This window comes from Capra hircus, chromosome 7 (assembly GCF_001704415.2).
Source record: "Capra hircus breed San Clemente chromosome 7, ASM170441v1, whole genome shotgun sequence".
Lineage (NCBI taxonomy): Eukaryota > Metazoa > Chordata > Mammalia > Artiodactyla > Bovidae > Capra > Capra hircus.
Genome location: NC_030814.1, coordinates 29812853 through 29835183, shown reverse-complemented (window position 1 = coordinate 29835183; position 22331 = coordinate 29812853). Strand labels below are relative to the sequence as shown.

Below are 22331 nucleotides of genomic sequence, written 5' to 3'. Positions count from 1 at the left end.
ATGCTTACCTATTTTATGTAGAGTAGTGTGTATCTGTTAATCCTACTTTATCCCCCCTGCTCCTTTCCCCTTTGGAAACCAAGTTTTTTTCCTATGTCTGTGAGTTTGTTTCTGTTTTTATAAATAAGTTCATCTATATTTTTAAGATTCCACAAACTGCTATCATATGATATTTGTCTGTCTGTCTGACTTCACTTAGTATGATAATCTCTAGGCCCATTCATGTTGCTGCAGATGGCATTATCTCATTCTTTTTTATGGCTAGTGTTGCACTGTATATATGTACCACATCTTTATCCATTCATCTGTCAGTGGACACTTAGGTTGCTCCTACGTCTTGACTATTATACAAAGTGCTGCTATGAACAACAAAAGCAGGTTTTTTAGAGAAGAAATTTTGCCTCAAGACTGCAGTGTCGACTGCTGGCTGAATTTCAGCCTGCTGGCCTCTTCTGCAGACTTCGGACTTGTTAGCCTTCACAATTAACTGAGTCAATTCCTTAAATCTCCTTATATATATACATACACACACATACACATACATACACGTATATATGTATGCTAAGTCGTTTCAGTAGTGTCCAACTCTGTGCAACCCCATGGACGACAGCCTGCCAGGCTCCTCTGTCCATAGGATTCTCCAGGCAAGAATACTGGAGTGGGTTGCCATGCCCTCCTCCAGGGGATCTCCCCGACCCAGAGATTGAACCCATGTCTCTTACAGCTCCTGCGATGGCAGGCAAGTTCTTTACCACTAGCGCCACCTGGAATTGACATATATATTTCTGATTCTATGGAAAATCCAGAGCAATTCAATCACATTGTGTACTTTAGTACTAGCAGTAGTTTTTAAGATGGAAATTCAGAACCATTCAATCTGGATGGACCTTCTTCCTGCTCCTCTGAGTTTGTACTAAGTGAACTGACAGCACTCTTAACTTCAATTCAAATGTGACAAAATGCTGTCTAGGGAAGTGAGACAGATGTTTGGGTTGTCAGGCTGCCTGGAGATACACACAGAACTCTAGTGGGTAAGAGCCAGCAGAGAGCACTGACCAAATGAGACTCATAGGCTTTCCACTCACGACTTGAAACAAAGACCTACAAAGGAGTAAGCTTTGAGGATACAATGTGAAGAAATCTATGCTGTTAAGAGCCTGTTGGGAAAGGACAGGTTTCCTAATCAGATGGAAAAGTCAAACAAGAATATATCCCACAATAGAAGAACACTTTTTACTAAATAGAATGACATAGGCAATGAGAATACAGGTAATATGCAACTAAAATCCAAGCCCAACATGTAATGTTAAACAAAGGCTCTAAATGACAAAATTACCGCCATGTGCAAAGAATGGTGTTACTCTTTCCATTCTTTACAAGAGTCATCTAGTCTTTGCCCATGAATGAGTCAGTTTCCTAAAATACAGAGTTCTTTCCTAAGAAGACCTGCACTCTGCTTACATTTCTCACGACCACTAAAGAACAATTAGCATTAACTCTTTCCAGTCTTCTAGTTTCAAAAAACTCAATGGCCCGTACTAGAAGTGATAGGGATAAAGCGATCAAGTAGGTGAATAAACAGTTAATCCCACTTGGGGATTTTAAGTAAAAAAAAAAAATGGGAGACCCTTGTAAGTTAATGATTACTCAAGAAAGCAGGTGTTCTTAACCACAAAACCAAGCAGGCTTGCTTGGTAACAGAACCATGCAACAGAAGCACGGGACATGCCCCCAAACAGCAAAACAATGGTGGCTTGAGACCCACATCCTGCCAGTGAGTTCAATAAGTTAATGATCCCTTGGATATGCTCTCTGCACACATAAAAACCAATAACTTGTGGACCTAGCTTGACCACACAGGAACAAGAAAACCCCCCTGCCCAACCTGGAGGAGGAGCTGATGATGGAAGCATGTCTACTCAAGAAAGACAAAGTTCTTCTCCATCTCCTCACTTTTCCTTTGATTATAAAACTATAGCCCAGGAAGTTCTCTGTGCATGGCACTGCCTCACCCATCCTCTTGCAAGTCTCACAAGCATCCTATTCTTATCTCTTTTCCTCTCGCTGAATTCTTTCTGCACTGAGACATAAAGGACTGTGGTACCAGAGCTTTTTGGAGCCCTCTGAAACAACACAAAATGATTTTCGAAGCAAGATGCATCTCCAAACTATTTAAAGATTCAAAAACAGGAAAATTGGAGGCGTAAGTCAAGTTATAATCCTGATCTTTCTGTCCCTTTCTGGCTAACTGCTCACCCAATCTGTGTTTTTTTTTTTTTTTTGTCCTCCACAGTTAAGACTACATTTCCCAGGGTTCTTGCAGTTGGATGTGGTTATATAACAAAGTTTTGGGCAGTGGAATGTGGAAGAAAGTCACGTGTAACCAGTTCCTGGACTGCCCTCATGGCCAGACCTCCCACAAGTGATCCTCCATGCTTTTTCCTTTTTGGCAACAATCCTGGAAATGCCTAGTAGAAGACAGACACCACAAGGTGGAATGAACCTGGCTCCCTTTATCACCACCTGGAGAGCTACCAGCTGACCAGAAACACCTGTGTTGTACTTCATCTGAGCAATAAACTTCCATGTGTTAAGTCATTGTGATTAGGGTTTTATCTGCCAAGGCAGTGAATTCTCAATCAACATGGTGAGTGAACAGCATTACTTTCACTTTTAATGTACTGGAGGGGAAGGGCACACATTTGCTTTAATCTACTGATTGAGAATGTCATTTATAGCAATGTGGTTAATATAATTAAATGCCAAATCAGCCCCAAATGTGGATGCCACATAGAATTTAAAATTAAATATATGATAGAAGTGACTTAGCGCAGATTTATCAGTTAAAAATAATTTCTCAGAATTTTAACAGCATGGTTCTATTATTTCAGTTTTTCTTTCATTTTCCTTTTTCCTTCCTTATAGGTATTTCAAATTCAGTAGGTCCACAGCCAAAATCCAATGCCACCAGAAAATCCTGTTACCTCCAACTTTAAAATCTATCCTGAATCAAATTTTTTACTGCACCCAATTCTCTAGTCTGAATTACCATCATTCCTCTCCTGAACCTGTAATTAATTGGTCTTCATGCTTCTATGTATTTTAAAATTGTAAAATACTTTAAACTATCTGTGCCTTTATACTCTTTACTATATAAATTAGTATGAAATTGTACATAATCATAAATATGGAATTGTTTTCAGTGTTTACATTTGCTGGTCCTGAGCATGTCATACTTTGGCCACCTGATGTGAAGAACTGACTCATTGGAAAAGACTCTGATGCTGGTAAAAGATTGAGGGCAGGAGAAGGGGACAACAGAGGATGAGATAGTTGGATGGCATCACTGACGCAATGGACATGAGTTTAAGTCCGGGAGTTGGTGATGGACAGGGAAGCCTGGCATACTACAGTCCATGGAGTCACAGTCGGAGACAAATGAGTGACTGAACTGAACTGAGCACATCAGCCTCTTATTGCAAAGACCTGGGACTCTGTCTAGTAGTTAGTTGGGAGTAGCCCCATCAATGAGTGATGGATAAATGGATAAATACTCCAGCTTTCCTCCCCTCCATTTCCCAGATATTTCAGCAGTATTGAGTTTGTAACCCAATGGGAACCTGCTCGCTGACCTTGAACTGGCCTTTTTACCTTCCTGGTTTTACTTTTCCACATACCAACTGATGCTTTCTGATTATCATGTATCAAATAAATTGGTATTAGTGAGAATGCCGCATCTGATGTGTGTGGATGGTACCCTGCTGTAGCTTTAATTTGCATTTCTCCAGCTAGGCAGGGACATCTTTATATATATTTTTGGTCATTTGAGTTTCCTCTTCTCTAATCGGCTTCCTTCTTTTTTGTGTCAGTATCTAAGATCTATAAATTCTGGATTCTGATAGTTTTCTGGTTATGTTCCTTGCAGAGAGCACCACTGTTTTCTTGTGGTCTGTAAGTTTTCCTCAGTATTGGTTCCTGTTTTTCTGTGTGATCTGTCTTTTCCCTCTAGGAAGATTTTAGGACATTTCTTTTTACTTCTGATGGCCTGTATCCTAATTTTACTGCTAAACATAAAGGGCTCTATTTATTAAGTCATTTTTTAAATAAAAATGAGCACATAACACTTCAAAAAGTCTAATCACAACAGACATACCTAATGCAGAAAATAACACTCCAAACTGGTACTATCAGTAGTTTGCGGCATGCTTTTTCCCACACATTAACATTTATTAAACATTTTGAGTTGATACATAAGTTGCTTCTTAGCAGTTTTTGGCATTTTTCAGTCATCCTTTTTTTACTACTGCAGATGTTACATTTTATAGACATATTAAGTAGTTCTTATTAATCAACATTTGGGTTCTTTCCAAGTTTAAAACAAAATTTTGCAACAGATATTCTTGGACCCATCTCTTTGTTCAGGAATAATTCTTAGAAGTGGAAGTTCTGGGTCCAAACCCAGAATATTTTGGATTTTAATTAATACTGCTAACTTATACACTAAAAAGGTTGTACCAATTTATAGGCAGAAAATGCTATTTTTTTAATATTAGTAATCTAAATCTTTGCTAATAAGATGGGTAAAACATGGTTTAGTTTTCATTTTTTAATTCTGTGATGTTCAGTTTCTAACTTACTAATTTTGGTTTCTAGCAATATTCATTCTCAATTTATTACCTTTTAAAATTTTAGCCATTATGCATGATTTTAGGTTATCCTTTTTTGTACAGAGCAGCCACTTATTGTTCTATCATTGTAACATCCTGTGAAATCTCACTGAAGGTCGGAAACAAAGTTTTTAAAGGTCTCAGATGTTCTCTTAACCATCAAAAAGGTAGTCTTGTATCTGTTCATCACTATCCTTGTGGAATGGTCTGAGTGAACAGAATTTTTTTCAGTAGTGTGATCTGTATGGAGTAATTCTTAGTCCCTCTTTTGATCTAATTTAATAACTGAATGCTAGTTTTTTCTGTTTATTGTCCATTTCTGACCTCTGAACTTACCCCCTAGCTCTACAGGCTCTGGTTTCAATTCTTGCCACCAGGGGACTTTCCCACTTTGGACTGTCTTGATAGATATATTCTACCCTAGGTGGTGCTGGTAACCTATTCCTGGCCCTTAATGGGAATTCAGACAGTTATAGCAAGAAATGTTTTACAAATGGTATCTGGTATAGTCTAGTTAAGATTAATGGGGAATATACAACTAGGTAAAAAACAGATAACTCATGAGAACCTACTGTACAGCACAGGGAACTCTACTCAGTGCTCTGTGGTGATCTAAGGTAAGGAAATCCAAAAACAGGGGATATATGTGTATGGATAGCTTATTCACTTTGTTCTACAGCAGAAACTAACACAACATTGTAAAGCAAGTATACTCCAATAATAATTAATAAAAAAGATTAATAGGGAATAAAAGTACATTGCTTAGAAGTAATAGATCTAAAGTGAACAGAAGTCTCTACAACAAAAAAATATATAGTTTTCCTTGGCGGGGAGAAAGGCTTGAAATAGATCAGAAAACATTTTCACATTAATTGTTCTTTTCATATACTTCAAATTTGTACTTAATGCCTTTTTCCTCCTGGACATCCGAAGGAACACCTGGATATCTGTAAAAGAAAAAGATGTCTAATTAAATATTATGCAAATACATCACACATGAAAATAGTACGAAAACTTCAAACTCTATAGAACGTTAGAAAATGAAATGTATAATTCTTCCTTTCCTTCTTACTCCTAATTCTTCACCCCCAAATTAACCACTGTTAGCAGTTTGTCTTTATCTTTACACTCTATTATCCAGCTAATATGAAATTTCTTAAGGATGTTTTGTAAGTCTTAAACTTGGTATCAAATTTCTTGTGTGAGCAAAGGGAAAATAAAATTCAACCTTTAGCTGTCAGAGTGGAACTGAAGTTATATGTGATGTATGGATATTCTTGATTTCTGTTTAATTAGTAGACACGGCACTGCTCTACTTCCCCACTGTGTGGCTTACTGCAAATCCTTTACTAGAATCACTGTTTATTTTTTCTGTGCCCTAACACTCACTTAGGTTGGTGTTCCCACCAGCTTCTAAGTCAAAACTCAGGCCCTCCTTTGGGTATATACTTAGAAGTGGGATTGCTGGATCATATGGTAGTTCTACGTTTAGTATTTTGAGGAGCCATCATACTGTTTTTCATAGTGGCTGCACCATTTTACATTTCTATCAGTAGTGTGCAAGAGTCCTAATTTCTCCACATCCTTGCCAACACTAACTCTCATTTTTCTGGTAAGTAAGTGACTTAGTAAGTGAAGTCTGGTAAGGCTCTTGAGGAGATAATTGCATTTCCATATTCACTACAACCAAGATATGGAAACTATAGCAACAAATGAATATATAAAGAAAATATGTATACATAAAATAGACTATCATTCAGCTTTCAAAAGAGAAGGCCATCCTGCCATCTGTAACAACATGGATGAACTTGGAGGACATTATGCTAAGTGGAATAAGTCAGTCACGGAAGGACAGTATTGCATGATTCTTCTTAAGTGAAAAATCTACAATGGTCAAATTCATAGAAGCAAGAGAGTACAAGGGTGGTTCACAGGGGTTGGGGGAAGGAGGAAACAGGGAGTAGCTGTTCAAAGGGTATATACAATTTCAGCAGGATAAGCAAGTCCTGGAGATGTTCTGTGTGACACTGTGCCTATAGTTTACAATCCTGTATTGTACTGATGAGGGTTAAGAAGGAGAGTGAAAAAGCCAGCTAAAAACTCAATATTAAAAAAACTAAGATCATGGCATCTGGTCCTATTACATCATGGAAAATAGAAGGGGAAAAGGTGGAAGCTGTAATAGATTTCCTCTTTCTGGGCTCTAAAATCACTGTGGATGGTGACTGCAACCATGAAATTAAAGATGACTGCTTCTTGGCAGGAAAGCTATGACAAACCTAGACAGTGTGTTAAAAAGCAAAGACATCACTTTGCCAACAAAGGTCCGTATAGTCAAGGCTATGGTCTCTCCAGTAGACACGAATGGTTGTGAGAACTGGATCATAAAGAAGGCAGAGTGCTGAAGAATTGAGGCTTTCAAACTGTGGTGCTGGAGAAGACTATAGTCCTTTGGAGAGCAAGGAGATCAAACCAGTCACAACATGGATGATCTTACAAACGGAATACTAAGTTAGAGACTTCACTTTATATGATTCTGTTAATACGAAATATCCAGAATAGGCATATCTATAGAGATAGAAAATAGATTAGTGTTCCCTAGAGCCAAGATGGGAGGGGAATAAAGAGCAGCTGCTAATGTGCACAGGGATTTTTTGGGGTGGTGGTGAAAATGTTCTGAACTTGAGATTGTGGTGATAGCCACAAAACTCTGAATATACTAAAAACCACTGAATTTTATATTTCGAATGGATGAATGTTGAGATGTGTGAATCATTTCTCAGTAAAGATGTTCATTTTTTTTCCCTAAGAGTCAAAAAGCCAGCCCTGTATTTGAATTATAAAGGATTCTAAAGGGTCACAGCTTTGTAAGATGTCTGATTCAGAGCAACAGGGTTTAGAAAGGTATTTTAAAGGTATTTAATATGAAGCTGATTCACACAGTAATTTATTCTTTTGGTTAGTAGCAAAAAAAAGAAACGTAAAAAAGAGGGACAGCAGAGATCAGTATCCACAGAAGGTGAGAATCAGCAATCTAAGCAGTACAAGAGAAAATAAGCTGGGAAAAAGAAACACAGTTTTTAAAAACTGTATATACTGTGGTGGTTTAGTCATAAGTTGTGTCCAACTCTTTGCGACTCTGTGAACTGTAGCCTGCCAGGCTCCTCTACCCCGGGATTTCCCAGGCAAGAATACTGGAGTGGGTAGGCCTATCCCTTCTCCAGCAGATTTTCCCAACCCAGGAATTACACTGTGTCTCCTGCATTGCAGGCAGATTCTTCACCAGCTCAGTTACCAGGGAAGCCCCAACTCTAGAGCGTAATATACTCTACTCTAAAGCTTTATAGTAAATATATATAATGTATTTTACCCTGCAAAACTATGACTTAATTGAGACTGGCCCTCATCATCCATTTATACAGACTCTGCTCTGAATGTTGCTTTTAGGAGGAATTTCCAAAATCAAACTTGCACTCAAAGAAAAACTGTTTTCAACTGAGAATGTCTGAAAGAATGTGTTAAGAGCGAGTCTAAAAGTGTTGGTATAATTAATCTTCTACTCTCCATAGCCCACAGCTGAAAAGTGCTTTTAAACTGAAATGTTTAAAATGTTTAAATGTTTAAAACAATCAGTTTCATGCTAAAAGCACAAGTACAGAGTAAATCAAATGTAACCTCCTCTTCCACCTCCACCACTAACTAAGTTCCTTCATCTTTCACCTGGACTGCTGTAACCAGCCTCCCTCCTTCACTCCTGTCCCTCCAGCCCACTTCCTGTAACAGAACAGTTGAAGTGAAAGTTGCTCAGTGTCTGACTCTTTGCGACCCCATGGACTATACAGTCCATGGATTTCTGCAGGCCAGAATACTAGAGTGAGTACCATTCCCTTCTCCAGGGGATCTTCCCAACCCAGGGATCAAACCCAGGTCTCCCACATTGCAGGCGGATTCTTTACCAGCTGAGCCACAAGAGAAGCCCAAGAATAGTGGAGTGGGTAGCCTACCCCTTCTCCAGAAGAACAATATCACTCTCTATTCAGAACCCTCTAGCCTCGCCCTTGGTCTGATCCCTTTCGGGCCCCTCGTCACTCAATGCCCACCGTGGCTTTCAGGTTCAGGGAACATGCCAGGCTTGTTTCTGCCCTCAGGTCTCTTGCACTGGCAACTTTCGGTTTCTGGAATGCTCTTCTCAGGTCTTTGTGTGGCTGGCTTCTTGCTGTTTAGCTCTCAGTGTAGGCATCACCGTTCAGAAAGGACTTCTCAGACTATACAGCATCTACCACAATGCAGTATTTCAATTCACCACACAGCAACTCTTTGGATGCTTACCTGTTATTCACCCCCCTCCTCCTATTATGAAAAATGTGATCTGGAGCATAGTGATAGTACATCACCTGTCTAGGTAAGCACTGTATCCCCTAAGGCAGTGGTCTGATCCTGAATAAGCAGAGATCTCACAGAACAAACTAAGGCCGACTCTCTAGATTTCAGCAAAATCATTAAAACCTGAACCTTCCCAAGTGTGTTAAAGCAGATACCCAAAATTCCTATAGCATATGTCTATAAAACACATTACTACCTTGAATTCTATCTGAAGATACATTGTCTTTTTAATAGTTCTTAAGCAGGAAAGCCAAAGGTGTTTTAGACTAATTGATAACATTTTACTTACTCTGGAAGAAGTTTATATTTTTCAAAATCAATTTCTGGGAAAAACACATCACTTTCAAATTCTTGCATGATCCTTGTCACAAATAGTCTAAGATGGCCTGGCTTGTTCATGGCTTCCTTTGAAATAGAACAAAAGGCATTAATTTGCTTATTTATCTGTGTCTAAAGCTATAGAAACTCTAATATTTTTAATTACTTCCAAAGTATGCTATAATCATCCTATTCTTCACTTTGGGTCCCTGCTAAGTATGGGTCTCATACTTCACTTTGGGTCTCGGCTAAGTATGACTTAGCTGAGAATGGCCCTAATCATTTATCAGTGATTACAAGGGTGAATCAAATATACTCTGGGCTCTAGTTTGCTTGCATAAACTCTTTTTGCATCTAAGCATTCAATCTGTCTTTTATCTTTGGTTGTTGTTTAAGAATTAAAACCCCCAAATTATCTACTTTCCCTCCATGGAAAAAACTTACATATATATATATGTATATATGGATAAGATAGCAATTTCATGAAACTTTGACTAATGAAAATCCCAAGGGCATACTTAGCACCTTTACATAAAATTTAATAATGTTTCAATTTCTCAGCAGATAGTCACAATGCTAGTAGGTAACACATTCTGTCTGCTGTTGCCAATGATTGCATTTGGTCTTATAGAGACAGTGCCACTGCCTATAACACTGTTGTTAGTTTCTACAGAAAAAACTTCCCTGGAACAAATATCTTAAAATTCGAATACAAAGTCAGGAGTCAGTCCCAACTGCAGCTCTAGGAAAGCAATAACTCTTGATTTTGAAATAGCTTACAGAGGTAAAAACAAAACAAAACAAAACCACAAAACCATATACATATAAATTCAAGTGTTTGTAATCCTTAAGATTCCACCTAAAGGTCATAGAACAAATTTTACTTTTTATTTTCAATACTATGGTTTCCATTAAATCAGTTTTTCTCTTGCCGCAACCAAATCAATTCAACTGTACCAAAAATTAGAAAAATTGAAGGGACTAATCACAGTAGCATTTGAAGATCTATATCAAAGTTAATGATATTTGTACAAGTATATGTATGACTGAGTCCCTTCACTGTTTACCTGAAACTGCTACAACATTGTTAATTGGCTATACCCAATACAAAATAAAAAGCTCCAAGTCTGGGAAAAAAGTAATAGTTAATGATATTTGGTCCACTGTTTCTGTACAGAGTCAGATGGTAAATATTTTAGGCTTTGTGGGCCATACAGTTTCTCACCTTTGTAGCAAAAGCAGTCATAAACATCAATAAACCAATAGGCATGGCCATGTTCTAATGAAACTCTGTTTACAAAAACAGGCTGGTAGATTTGAATGTTCTACAAGTCATCGTGATGTGAAGTAATCCCTAGTGAATTATCACCTAGGGATTATACTTCTTTATTTATATGCATTTAGATATATCAAATTATATAAATGTATTTAAGTACTTATATCGTTTAGAATACATTTTCAAGTGACTGCAGTATTGAATCATTCAAAATATGATAGACACTGAAGAAAAGAAAGGATTTATTTTCTTAAAAAATTCATACTTGGCCAAAAAGACCAAAGAAAAATGTCCATTTTCCCCCTATTACAAATGGAGGAAATAAAGGTTGTAGAAAGAGGAACACAAAAAACAAGAATTTTTATAATCCCCACTGGGATCTTGGTATACCTCTTCTTTCTAAAATAATTTCAGTGTTCGTTTATTACCACAAGCCACCAAAGGATAGGGGCTGACTTTTTTTTCTCCCCATAAATGTTCATCTTTCATCAATGTTACAGAATTCTATTTATTAACCTCAGCATTTTCTAAAGCTGGAGGTCTTCTGGTATCAAGCAAAAGGAATTATTTTCTATTTTACATACTGTCTTCCTTTATGATATGAAATCATGTAACACTTTCTCCCTATCATTTTAAATGAAAACTGTTGAGGGAGTCTTCTGGTTTTAATTAGCTCATATCCATCTAGTCACTATATATCAGTGGACAGCCACAGCCTTTTCTCAGTAAGTAACATATTTATTCTGAAAAACAGATGATAACTCAGTGTCTGCCAGGCACACACGGAACAGTAAACAATGCAGCACAAATACAGTTCTCAGGCAGGGTTTAGAATGTTTTTAAAATTGGAAACATCAACTATTTTGAATTGAAAATAAATTGGTATAGACCTAAAAACTTATTTTAAAAATTTCATTTAGTTTGTGTGATAGTGTCAAAAAATGAGTAATTCAAACTGACAGTATGTCTAATTTATAGAAATAACACGCTTTGCTCATGGCTTATTTTTTCAAAGTTCAGATGGCAGGGAAGCTGAAAGAGGGTAGACTATTTCTTTGTATTCACAGATAATTTTACTTACCTTATAAACAGAACTGCCTCCCACTATCCAAACCATGTCTACTTTATTTGTTAATTCTGGATCTTCAATAAGTTCTAAGGCATCATCCAGACTTTTGGCAAGAAAATGAGCTCCCTTTGGAGGTTCCCTGAGATTAACAGAAAGAATTACACATGATGTCTACAAACACCATTCATATTAGTAAAATAATCTGACTAGGAAGCAGTAATTATAAAGTAAAAATCATCATAAACATAAAATCTTTCAATAAAAAGCATTTAGCATCAGTATGGCCCATGGCCAGTAATTCAACCCTTATTTGTTTATGTACAGTCCGCAATGAATCAAAACCAAAACCACCTGTGATATCACATGATGTGTGTGGTAGAAAGATAAGAACAGTGGTTGTTTCTGGAGGGAAGGGGTAAAGATTCACCAGACTTGAGGCAGCTTTCTGGGAGTGACAGTAACATTCTCTATCTTTGATATGGGGTTATACAGGTGCATGTTGTGGCTGAGTTGCTAAGTCATGTCCAACTCTTTGTGACCTCATGGACTGCAGCACACCACGCTTCCCTGTCTTCCACTATCTCCTGGAGTTTGCTCAAACTCATGTCCATTGAGTCGGTAATGCTATCTAACCATCTTATCCTCTGCTGCCCTATTCTTTTACCTTCAATCTTTCCCAGCATCAGAGGCATAGGTGCATACATTTGTTAAAATGTAGGAAATGTACGCATAAGACAAAAATGTACATTGTTGTACACAGTATTTATTTCAAAAGAAAAACAGTAAAATAATATTAAACTCTAGTTTTCTAAGTTTATTTATGTTGTAGCAGGTATCAGTAATTCATTCCTTTTATTGTGGAATAATATTCCATAGCATGGATATAGCATATTTTGTTGATCCATTCATCAGTTGATGGACATTTGGGATGTTTCCATTTTTTGGCTGCTATGAATGATGCTGCTTTGAATATCTGTGTACAGGTTCTTATGTAATTATGTTTTCATTTCTCTTGGGAATATATACCAAGGGGTGGGATTGCTGGGGCATATGATGATTCTATGCTTAATGTTTTGAGAAAATACCTGTTTTCCAAATGTGGCTGCGTAATATTTCTTTTAAAGCCACAACTGGATTGTCTAGAAAGCTTTGCAAAGGCATTTTTTTCCTATACCTCATTAAGGAAACACTTACCCAAAATGACTAATATCTGGCAGCAAATTTTGGGGCTACTTTGAGGATTCAGTTTCTTTTTACACTGGCAGGGGCAGGGGGCTGGTAAGAAACTGAATCTATCTAAAAGCTTACATGAATTAGAGATTTACCTGTGTGAATCTCCCCACTTTTATTTAGGACCTAGCAGTGCCTGGCACACGGCAGGTGCTCAGGATATATGTGGAGCTGACCACAAGTAGGGAAGCAGAAGGAAGGACAAAAAATAACTCTAAAATATTTCCCTAACTGGTATCCTTATTTCCTTGGTGTGCTTGGTAATAAAGATTTAAAATTTTCTTTCTGCCTTATTAAAAACAAGTGAAAATACACCAACGAATGTTATATATAATTGCATAAGAAAAAACCAAACCCAATTACATACACCACAGGGGGGTCATAAGGAAGAAATTGGAGATATGCTTCCCCAACTGAAAATCTCCCGCACTGAGATTTCCTTATGTTCGTTTTAGCTCAAGCTGGCCATAGATAAACTTAAGTAGTATTCAAGAATATGTTATTAAAGAGTCTCTGGGAATGGCAATACAATCAGTGAGTCTCAATTCTACCAAGTAAAGAGATAATCAGAATATCCTTGCAACCAGGAGAGACCAGCATGAATACCGGGGCAGATGGCAAGATGTATTCCCCAACCCAAAGGCGATCAGTGCAAATATTCTGGTACACTTTCTTTCATGTTTTTAACCTATACCATTCTAGGAGGGATTTGGGAGAAAATCTATACAAGCCTGAATCCCCTTAGGCTATAGTTACGCAGTGTTTTTTTCCTTCCCACGGTCTTTGATATATTCACTTGGCTAGGCTACAGTACTCAGTTATTTAGACAGCAATCTAGGTGTTGTCGTGAAGGTATTTTGTAGGTGTGATTAAAGCTGATAATTAGATGACTTTAATCTGGGCCTAGATCTGATAGATAGAGTGCCTGATGAACTATGGAATGAGGTTCGTGACACTGTACAGGAGACAGGGATCAAGACCATCCCCATGGAAAAGAAATGCAAAAAAGCAAAATGGCGGTCGGGGGAGGCCTTACAAATAGTTGTGAAAAGAAGAGAGGCGAAAAGCAAAGGAGAAAAGGAAAGATAGAAGCATCTGAATGCAGAGTTCCAAAGAATAGCAAGAAGAGATAAGAAAGCCTTCTTCAGCGATCAATGCAAAGAAATAGAGGAAAACAACAGAATGGAAAAGACTTCAAGAAAATTAGAGATACCAAGGGAACATTTCATGCAAAGATGGGCTTGATAAAGGATAGAAATGGTATGGACCTAAAAGAAGCACAAGATATTAAGAAGAGGTGGCAAGAATACACAGAAGAACTGTACAAAAAAGAGCTTCACGAACCAGATAATCATGATGATGTGATCACTAATCTAGAGCCAGACATCTTGGAAAGTGAAGTCAAGTGGGCCTTAGAAAGCATCACTACGAACAAAGCTAGTGACGTGATGGAATTCCAGTTGAGCTGTTTCAAATCCTGAAAGATGATGCTGTGAAAGTGCTGCACTCAACATGCCAGCAAATTTGGAAAACTCAGCAGTGGCCACAGGACTGGAAAAGGTCAGTTTTCATTCCAATTCCAAAGAAAGGCAATGCAAAAGAATGCTCAAACTACTGCACAATTGCACTCATCTCACATGCTAGTAAAGTAATGCTCAAAATTCTCCAAGCCAGGCTTCAGCAATACGTGAACCGTGAACTCCCTGATGTTCAAGCTGGTTTTAGAAAAGGCAGAGGAACCAATTGCCAACATCTGCTGGGTCATGGAAAAAGCAAGAGAGTTCCAGAAAAACATCTATTTCTGCTTTATTGACTATGCCAAAGCCTTTGACTGTGTGGATCACAATAAACTGTGGAAAATTCTGAAAGAGATGGGAATACCAGACCACCTAACCTGCCTCTTGAGAAATCTGTATGCAGGTCAAGAAGCAACAGTTAGAACTGGACATGGAACAACAGACTGGTTCCAAATAGGAAAAGGAGTACGTCAAGGCTGTATATTGTCACCCTGCTTATTTAACTTCTATGCAGAGGACATCATGAGAAACGCTGGACTGGAAGAAGCACAAGCTGGAATCAAGATTGCTGGGAGAAATATCAATAACCTCAGATATGCAGATGACACCACCCTTATGGCAGAAAGTGAAGAGGAGCTAAAAAGCCTCTTGATGAAAGTGAAAGAGGGGAGTGAAGAAGTTGGCTTAAAGCTCAACATTCAGAAAACAAAGATCATGGCATCCGGCCCCATCACTTCATGGGAAATAGATGGGGAAACAGTGGAAACAGTGTCAAGACTTTATTTTTTTGGGCTCCAAAATCACTGCAGATGGTGATTGTAGCCATGAAATTAAAAGATGCTTACTCCTTGGAAGAAAAGTTATGACCAACCTAGACAGCATATTCAAAAGCAGAGACATTACTTTGCTGACTAAGGTCCATCTAGTCAAGGCTATGGTTTTTCCTGTGGTCATGTATGGATGTGAGAGTTGGACTGTGAAGGCTGAGCGCCAAAAAATTGATGCTTTTGAACTGTGGTGTTGGAGAAGACTCTTGAGAGTCCCTTGGGCTGCAAGGAGATCCAACCAGTCCATTCCGAAGGAGATCAACCCTGGGATTTCTTTGGAGGGAATGATGCTAAAGCTGAAACTCCAGTACTTTGGCCACCTCATCGAAGAGTTGACTCATTGGAAAAGACTCTGATGCTGGGAGGGATTGGGGGCAGGAGGAGAAGGGGACAACAGAGGATGAGATGGCTGGATGGCATCACCGACTTGATGGACACGAGTCTGAGTGAACTCTGGGAGTTGGTGATGGACAGGGAGGCCTGGCGTGCTGAGATTCATGAGGTCGCAAAGAGTTGGACACGACTGAGCGACTGAATTGAACTGAACTGAAACCTCTACCATAAGAAATGGAACACGATTTTCTTGCAGTAAATTTGTTACAGTACTTACTTGAGTTCTCTACTGAGAACTATATTAATTCTGTCCTTTAAAGGTCGATTCTTCTCTGGAATGGAGAACCAGGTCTTCCTACCCATAATCACCAAATTCTGTTTACCTTTAAAATCACATGGAAAGAATAAATATATTTTGGGAGCATACATATATATTTTTATATACTTATACATATATGCATAGATGATGGTCATAGTGACACCTAGTGGATCTGCTTTAAAAATTAAAATTTAAAACAGCTTTACCAAAATTTATCATGTCATCCATTATCTAAGTCTAGTAACTATTATTCCCTTTGCCTTTAGCCAATTTATAACCAATATATAGCTTTAATCAACTGTAATCATGTATATTATAGCAGTTAAAAGCAAAGATACTGGGATGAAGTGCTAAAATCGAATGTATTCTGTCATCTACTGAGCTAGTCATGTGTATTTCCTGTGCTTTATTTTCCTTACCTATAAAATGGAGATAACAATGGTTCCTTGTAGAGTTGTTATGGGTATTTAAGACTTATTTATTGTCATAGGCAATTGAGTTCTTAAGGGTATTTAAGTTGTTAGGGGTATTTAAGGGCTTCCCTGGTGGCTCAGATGATAAAGCGGCTGCCTACAATGCAGGAGACCTGGGTTTGATCCCTGGGTTGGGAAGGTCCCTTGGAGAAAGAAATGGCAACCCACTCCAGTACTCTCGCCTGGAAAATGCTATGGACGGAGGAGCCTGGGAGGCTGCAGTCCATGGTGTTGCAAAGAGTCGGACATGACTGAGCTACTTCACTTCACTTCTGGTGGCTCAGCTGGTAAAGAATTCGCATGCAGTGTGGGAGACCTGGGTTCGATCCCTGGGTTGAGAAGATCCCCTGGAGAAGGGAATGGTACCCACTCTGGTATTCTGGCCTGGAGACAGTCCATGGGGTTGCAAAGAATTGGACATGACTGAGTGACTGTCACATATACACATTATTTATATTTGCATACTTTATAGATTTAAATTAGAGTAATTTTTCTTAAATTAGACTTCCCTGGTGGCTCAGATGGTCAATCCCCAGGTGTGGAAGATCCTCTGGAGAAGGAAATGGCAACCCACTCCACTCTTGCCTGGAAAATCTCATGGGAGGAGCCTGGTAGGCTACAGTTCATGGGGTTGCAAAGAGTCGGACACGACTGAGCGACTTTACTTACTTACTTACTTAATTTTTCTTAAAGATAGCTGCTTTATATTCCAAGCAATGAGCTTAAAACATTATCAGTTGTGCCTCTATGCTTCTTTCAAGTATACTGCTTCTATAAAAACTTTACATATGTAGCTTCCATTTTTGTTTAATTACTTAGGAGGGAAAAACCTTGGGAGCTGCATATCTGGATCAAAGGAACATATACATTTCTGATTCTTGACATGTTCTGAGAGACTATCAAAGCAGTGCATGTGTCTGTTTTCTTGAAGAATCATCATTAGTTCGATTTTTTTCAAAACAAAAACATGAAATTTACAAACTGTAAAAAATTTTATTTTCCTCCAAGAATAAACACCCCCTCACCTGTAATTCAGAGAACCCTTATACAATATGCACTGTATTTTCAAGGACAGAACTTTATGTGTTCAATAAAGAGATTATCAACTATTAATGGAGCTAACAGGTGAGGAATTCTGATGAGGAAAATGGCACAGAGCTAACAACTAAGGTAGAAGTGATGAATGAAGGATGCAGGGAGACAGCCAAGACATCCTTGGTACCCTTTCATTCATTCATTCATCCAAGAAATACTATATTTACTGAAAACAAGCAAACAGGCAGAGGATGCTCTTATTAGCAGGCCATACTTAAGATTCTTGAGAGCGTTCATGTCAATCCTTTGCCTTAAAGCTCTTGCCATCTTGTCTCGACCAGTGATTCAAGGGCCAAATCCAAGGACCTTTTATCCCTGCCACTACAGTTATGCTGCATCTGCTCCTTTCTGATTTATGGTTGCCCTGTTTACGCTGCTCCTGCTCCTCCAATGAACAAAGATACACTCCTCTTAGGTTTTAAATGGTCCTATCCCTCATGCCCATATTCTTTTCCCTGGTTATCCTCTTCTTGCCAGTGGTTCAATTCACCTCGTTCCCTGGGCCTGAAGTTGTCTCGAATATCCTACAAGCACTTCAAAATCGTCATCATTAGAGCCGCTCACTATTCCCCATGTCACTCAGACTATCAAACTGGAAATGAGAGTTCATCCTTGCCTTACTGCACCACCTTCAACTTTCGGATCTCCAAATCGAGCATCTTGTAACCCTTTTTTGCCCTTTGTCCTATCCACTGCCATTCAGACATCTTACAGCAGCAGCGATTTCAAAAGCCTCTTCCGTTCTCCTTTGCGAGCGCTGACCTCCACAGACGCCTTTACTTAGCTTCCAATTTTGCCCAATACCTGAATTGAATCCACATTAAATTTCAAATAAACTTTTTTTTTTTTAAGGAATGTTTAATGAGTCTTGGGAACTGTATACACATTGATGTTAAGACAAAAGGTCCAAGGCTAACATGAGAAACTTTTCACTAAGTAAAATTTGCACTGGTAAGCTTCCTCAGGCAAGACCTTTGGCAAACTTGAAGCACTTAAAAATGCCACATTACCTTCTTCTGAAGAGACTGTAGTCATTCTTTGGAAATACTTGAATTCATTCCTACAAGTTAAGAGAAACACGCAGTTCCTCAGAATGTGATCCCATGGGCTTAAGCTCTAAAGCCCCCCGACAAACGGGGCGCTGGTTGCGGGGTGGTGGTGAGGACTTTCAGGGCTGGGATTTTGCTCCCGGGGTAGGAGCCGGGAGTAAAGGTCTAGCCGGGCAGCTGGAGCGGGACGTAAATCAATAACTTGCCGCCAAGCTCCGGAAGCGGAATGAAGCCCAAGCCTAGCTCTCGCCAGCTCAGGTCACGAGACCGACCCCTCCTTCTCCCAGCGTCCGCGCGACGCGTCCCAGCTATCCCGATCAAGGGCCGTTGGCGCCAGCTTCCACTCTCGACCCATCCACCTCCCCGGGCTCAGCAGATACCTGAGTGGTGGCCAGGGCAGGTTCCCGTTCTTGCCGATGCCCATGTTCTGGGACACAGCGACGATGCAGTTTAGCGGACGAACCATGACAGCGGCAGGAAACACTTCCTAGCTAGCGGTGAACCGCGGTCTCCGCACAGCCAGCTTGGCGCGAAATTTCGGCCGCCCCGCCCCTCCAGCCCTATTTGTGTAGGCGAGACCGCACCCCCGTCCCGCCCCCCGCCCCGGCGCATCGCCGGGTCACGACGTGCTCGCGCCCGCAGACACTCTGGGAACTGCGGCCGCGGGCCCGCGCTCCCGGCTAGGCCCGGCTCTCGGGCTGTTGGCTCTCGGGCTGTTGACTCCCGGCCTTGCGATGTCGCGCCGGAAGCCGGCCTCCGGCGGCGCCGCTCCCGCCAACCCAGCGTCTGCAAGGCAGGCTGTTTTGAGCAGATTCTTCCAGTCTACGGGAAGCCTGAAATCCACCGCATCCCCAGCGGTTGCAGCCGAGAAGGCAGACCCTGACTCTGACTCCGCGGCGCCCCTAGCGTCCACGCTCCCGCCGCAGTTGCAGCCACACGTGGTGGGTTCGGTCCAGGACGGGGCGGGGCAATCGGGGAGAGGGGGCGGGGCCAGACGGGCGGAGGCTGCGCTTGTGGGTGGGGCGGGATGAGGCGGGGACTGTGCGCGAGAATCTGGCGAGGTGACTGGGCCAGACGGGAAAGGGGCAGGGCTCAGGAAGGAGGCGGTAGGAAGAGGTAGCCCCGCCTCCATCCTAGGTGCCCTTCGAACCGGGCTTCCCTTGTGGCTCAGCTGGTAAAGAATCTTCCTGCAATGCTGCCTGGGTTCGATCCCTGGGTTGGGAAGATCCCCTGGAGAAGGGAAAGGCTACCCACTCCAGTATTCTGGCCTGGAGAATTCCATGGAGAAGTCCATGGGGTCTCTCAGAGTCGGGCACGACTAAGCGACCTTCACTTCACACTTAAACTTGAGGTATTAGTTTTGAGGTTACGGTCACACCAACTCTTAATGGCAGCCCTGAGACACAAACTCAGGTCTCCTGACGCCCATTCTGATGAGTAGGGTCAGAGGATACCTCTTTTAATCTCCATTCTACCCGCCCGCCGCCCCCCCACCTTTTCTTTCCCCCCTGAATTAAGGGTTGAAGAAGAGCCTTGTTCATTTTAATCCCCATTCTACCCGCCCGCCCCGCCTTACCCCGGCCCCCCTCCCCCACGGCCCCCCGCCCCCCCTCCCCCGCCCCGGCCTGAATTGAGGGTTGAAGAAGAGCCTTGTTCATTTGTATTTGTTTAGTTAGGTAACTGGATGAAAACTGGCGTTAAAACAGCCTTGCCCAATGTTTCGGGTGATTACCAGTAAAAGTCATGATTTCTGTGCGGTTCCCTGGTGGCTGTACCTACCCCTTGTGGTTCAGATTATAAAGTCTGATACACGATATGAGTGGATAAAGTTTTTTGAGACGATACAGATGTGCTAGTCGTTGGGTCCTTCCTGTTGCTTGCCATCCTTTGAGTAAAATAGTTTTGTTGCGTTTTTGACCAGAAACACTGCCACAAAGGAAAACCTAAGGGTGAGCCCTCACTGGGGCTCCCTGGTACAGCATTTCTCGAACTGAAAATGTGGAAGGCAGTTGTAGATTGGCTTTTAAGTAACCCTCCAGGTTTTGAAGCAGGTGACAGCTTGGCTGCTTCAAAATTTTGTTCCCTTCATTTATATTTCTACTATAGAGGATTGTACCTCTCCTGTCTTTGTTTTTTGACCATAGTGTGCATTTCCATGAATTCACCAAGATTTTATTTTACACCTACTGTTTAGAGGTCATTTGGTAAAGGAGCTAAGTTTTTGACAGTTTTTCTGTCAGCATACAGTCCATAATCTTGTGGCATCTTCAGTGGTAAAACATAAGCCAAGTTTGAACATGAAAGACTTAAATTGCAATTAACATTTCAAAAATGATACCATTCTTTAATTATCTAAATATTAGTTTTTTTCTTGAAGGTACTCTATTTAACATAGGTAAGTAGTGTGATTCATAATCTGAGCAAGGGCAAGGCTGATTAAGTGAAGAAAAGTAGCAGCCTTGGTTCTAATTCTAGGACTGCTTGAGATGCCGAGGCTCGTGACCTGTCCTCCAGCTTATCTTTGATGATGGTAGAACAGTTCACCCATAGCTCTAAGTAGACAATTCTATGAAGGGTGGATGGCAAGAACCTGCTGTCATTCAGAAGTAAAGTTTAAATTATTTTGCGTACATCAAATTTTGAGATTAGAGGTGACACATCCTTTTCTAACATAGGTTGCAGAAATTGACAGAAGTAAAAAGAGAGCACTGGAGAGTGATGGGCCTGTTAAAAAGAAAGCGAGGAAAGTCCAAGAAAAGGAAGAAGGAAGTGACTCTGTAACGTCTGGAAACTCTGGTGAGTTCTGGGGCAGTTTTTCTTCGTTCTCACAAGTCATGGCTCTGATATTCTTGTGTTCTCCTGAGGGAAGACGAGGCTATAGGAGAACTGGGCCATTTTTTTCCTTTGTGGAGAAAGGCTTCCATTGTGCTTAAGCAGATTGGCACCTTTTTAAGTGGTGGTGTGTGGGTAGAAGGTTGGAGAAGTAGGGGTAAAAGCTGGAGTTCTGCAATTTGGCTGTAGTTCTTTCAATTTTCTCTTTTAATTCCTTTAGTAAATTTTGATCTTGATTATAAAAGTAAAACATTCTTATTATAAAATTTTCAAACAATTCAGAAACGTAGAAGGTAGACAGTCAAAGACCTCATAGTCTTTCTTTCAGTAAGGCCTACTGCTGATTTTTGGAGATGCTATATATTCTTCCAGATTTTTCTACTTATGCACATCTATATGTATAAACATATACCACAAAGTAGTTAACGAATAGTATTTCATAAATTGTAATATACTATATATACTAATTTGCAACAATTTTTCCCCTCTTAGAGCATTTTGAACAACATTCAGTGTTAGGACGTGTAGATCTATCCTGTCCTTTTTAATCATGGAGCTGTTTCTTCTGTATGTGAAAAAGATTTTGGGTAAAACCACCATTCCTGAGCTCCTGGACTTCTAGCGGAGGTATTGGATACAGATACTTGAGCAAATTTTTCTTTAGTTAAGTGGCCTCAGACAGTTTATGATAGGAGAGGACAGAGAATGCTTCTTTCTTCATTATTCTCACGAAATTATGTAGGGAAAATGAAGTGAAGTGAAGTGAAAGTCACTCAGTTGTGTCTGACTCTTTGTGACCCCATGGGCTGTAGCCTGTCAGGCCCCTCTGTCCATGGAATTCTCCAGGCAAGAATACTGGAGTGGGTAGTCATTCCCTTCTCCAGGGAATCTTCCCAACCCAGATCGAACCCAGGTTTCCCGCATTGCTGGCGGATTCTAAACC

The 22331-nt window shown here is 40.3% G+C and overlaps 2 protein-coding genes and 1 long non-coding RNA gene across 5 annotated transcripts in view; 2 read left to right on the top strand and 1 right to left on the bottom strand.

Moving 5' to 3' along the window:
• LOC106502367 lies at positions 235-3209 on the top strand. Its single transcript, XR_001295927.2, has 2 exons — positions 235-2647; positions 2926-3209. It is a non-coding gene; the product is annotated as an uncharacterized LOC106502367 (long non-coding RNA).
• Positions 4183-19139, bottom strand: DHFR (dihydrofolate reductase). 2 transcript variants are annotated; one of them, XM_005683382.3, is made up of 6 exons: positions 18937-19054; positions 18518-18567; positions 15898-16003; positions 11726-11852; positions 9340-9455; positions 4183-5614 (listed from the first exon to the last, which is right to left on the bottom strand). In XM_005683382.3, the coding sequence occupies exons 1-6, from the start codon at positions 19020-19022 to the stop codon at positions 5536-5538; spliced, it is 564 nt and encodes a 187-aa protein (XP_005683439.1). In that variant the 5' UTR covers positions 19023-19054; the 3' UTR covers positions 4183-5535. The 2 variants fall into 2 exon arrangements, with proteins under 2 accessions (XP_005683439.1, XP_017905553.1); XM_018050064.1 differs by lacking the exon at positions 18518-18567 and having other exon boundaries at positions 18937-19139.
• The window catches only part of MSH3 (mutS homolog 3), a 191738-nt gene continuing 188609 nt past the window's right edge, over positions 19203-22331 (top strand). Inside the window, exons 1-2 of one of the 2 annotated variants that reach the window (XM_018050063.1) lie at positions 19203-19494; positions 21232-21352. In XM_018050063.1, coding sequence (XP_017905552.1) covers positions 19291-19494; positions 21232-21352 — 325 coding nt within the window. In that variant the 5' untranslated portion in view covers positions 19203-19290. Of the gene's footprint in view, positions 19498-21231; positions 21353-22331 lie in introns of both variants that reach the window. The other variant, XM_018050062.1, reaches the window with a different exon arrangement.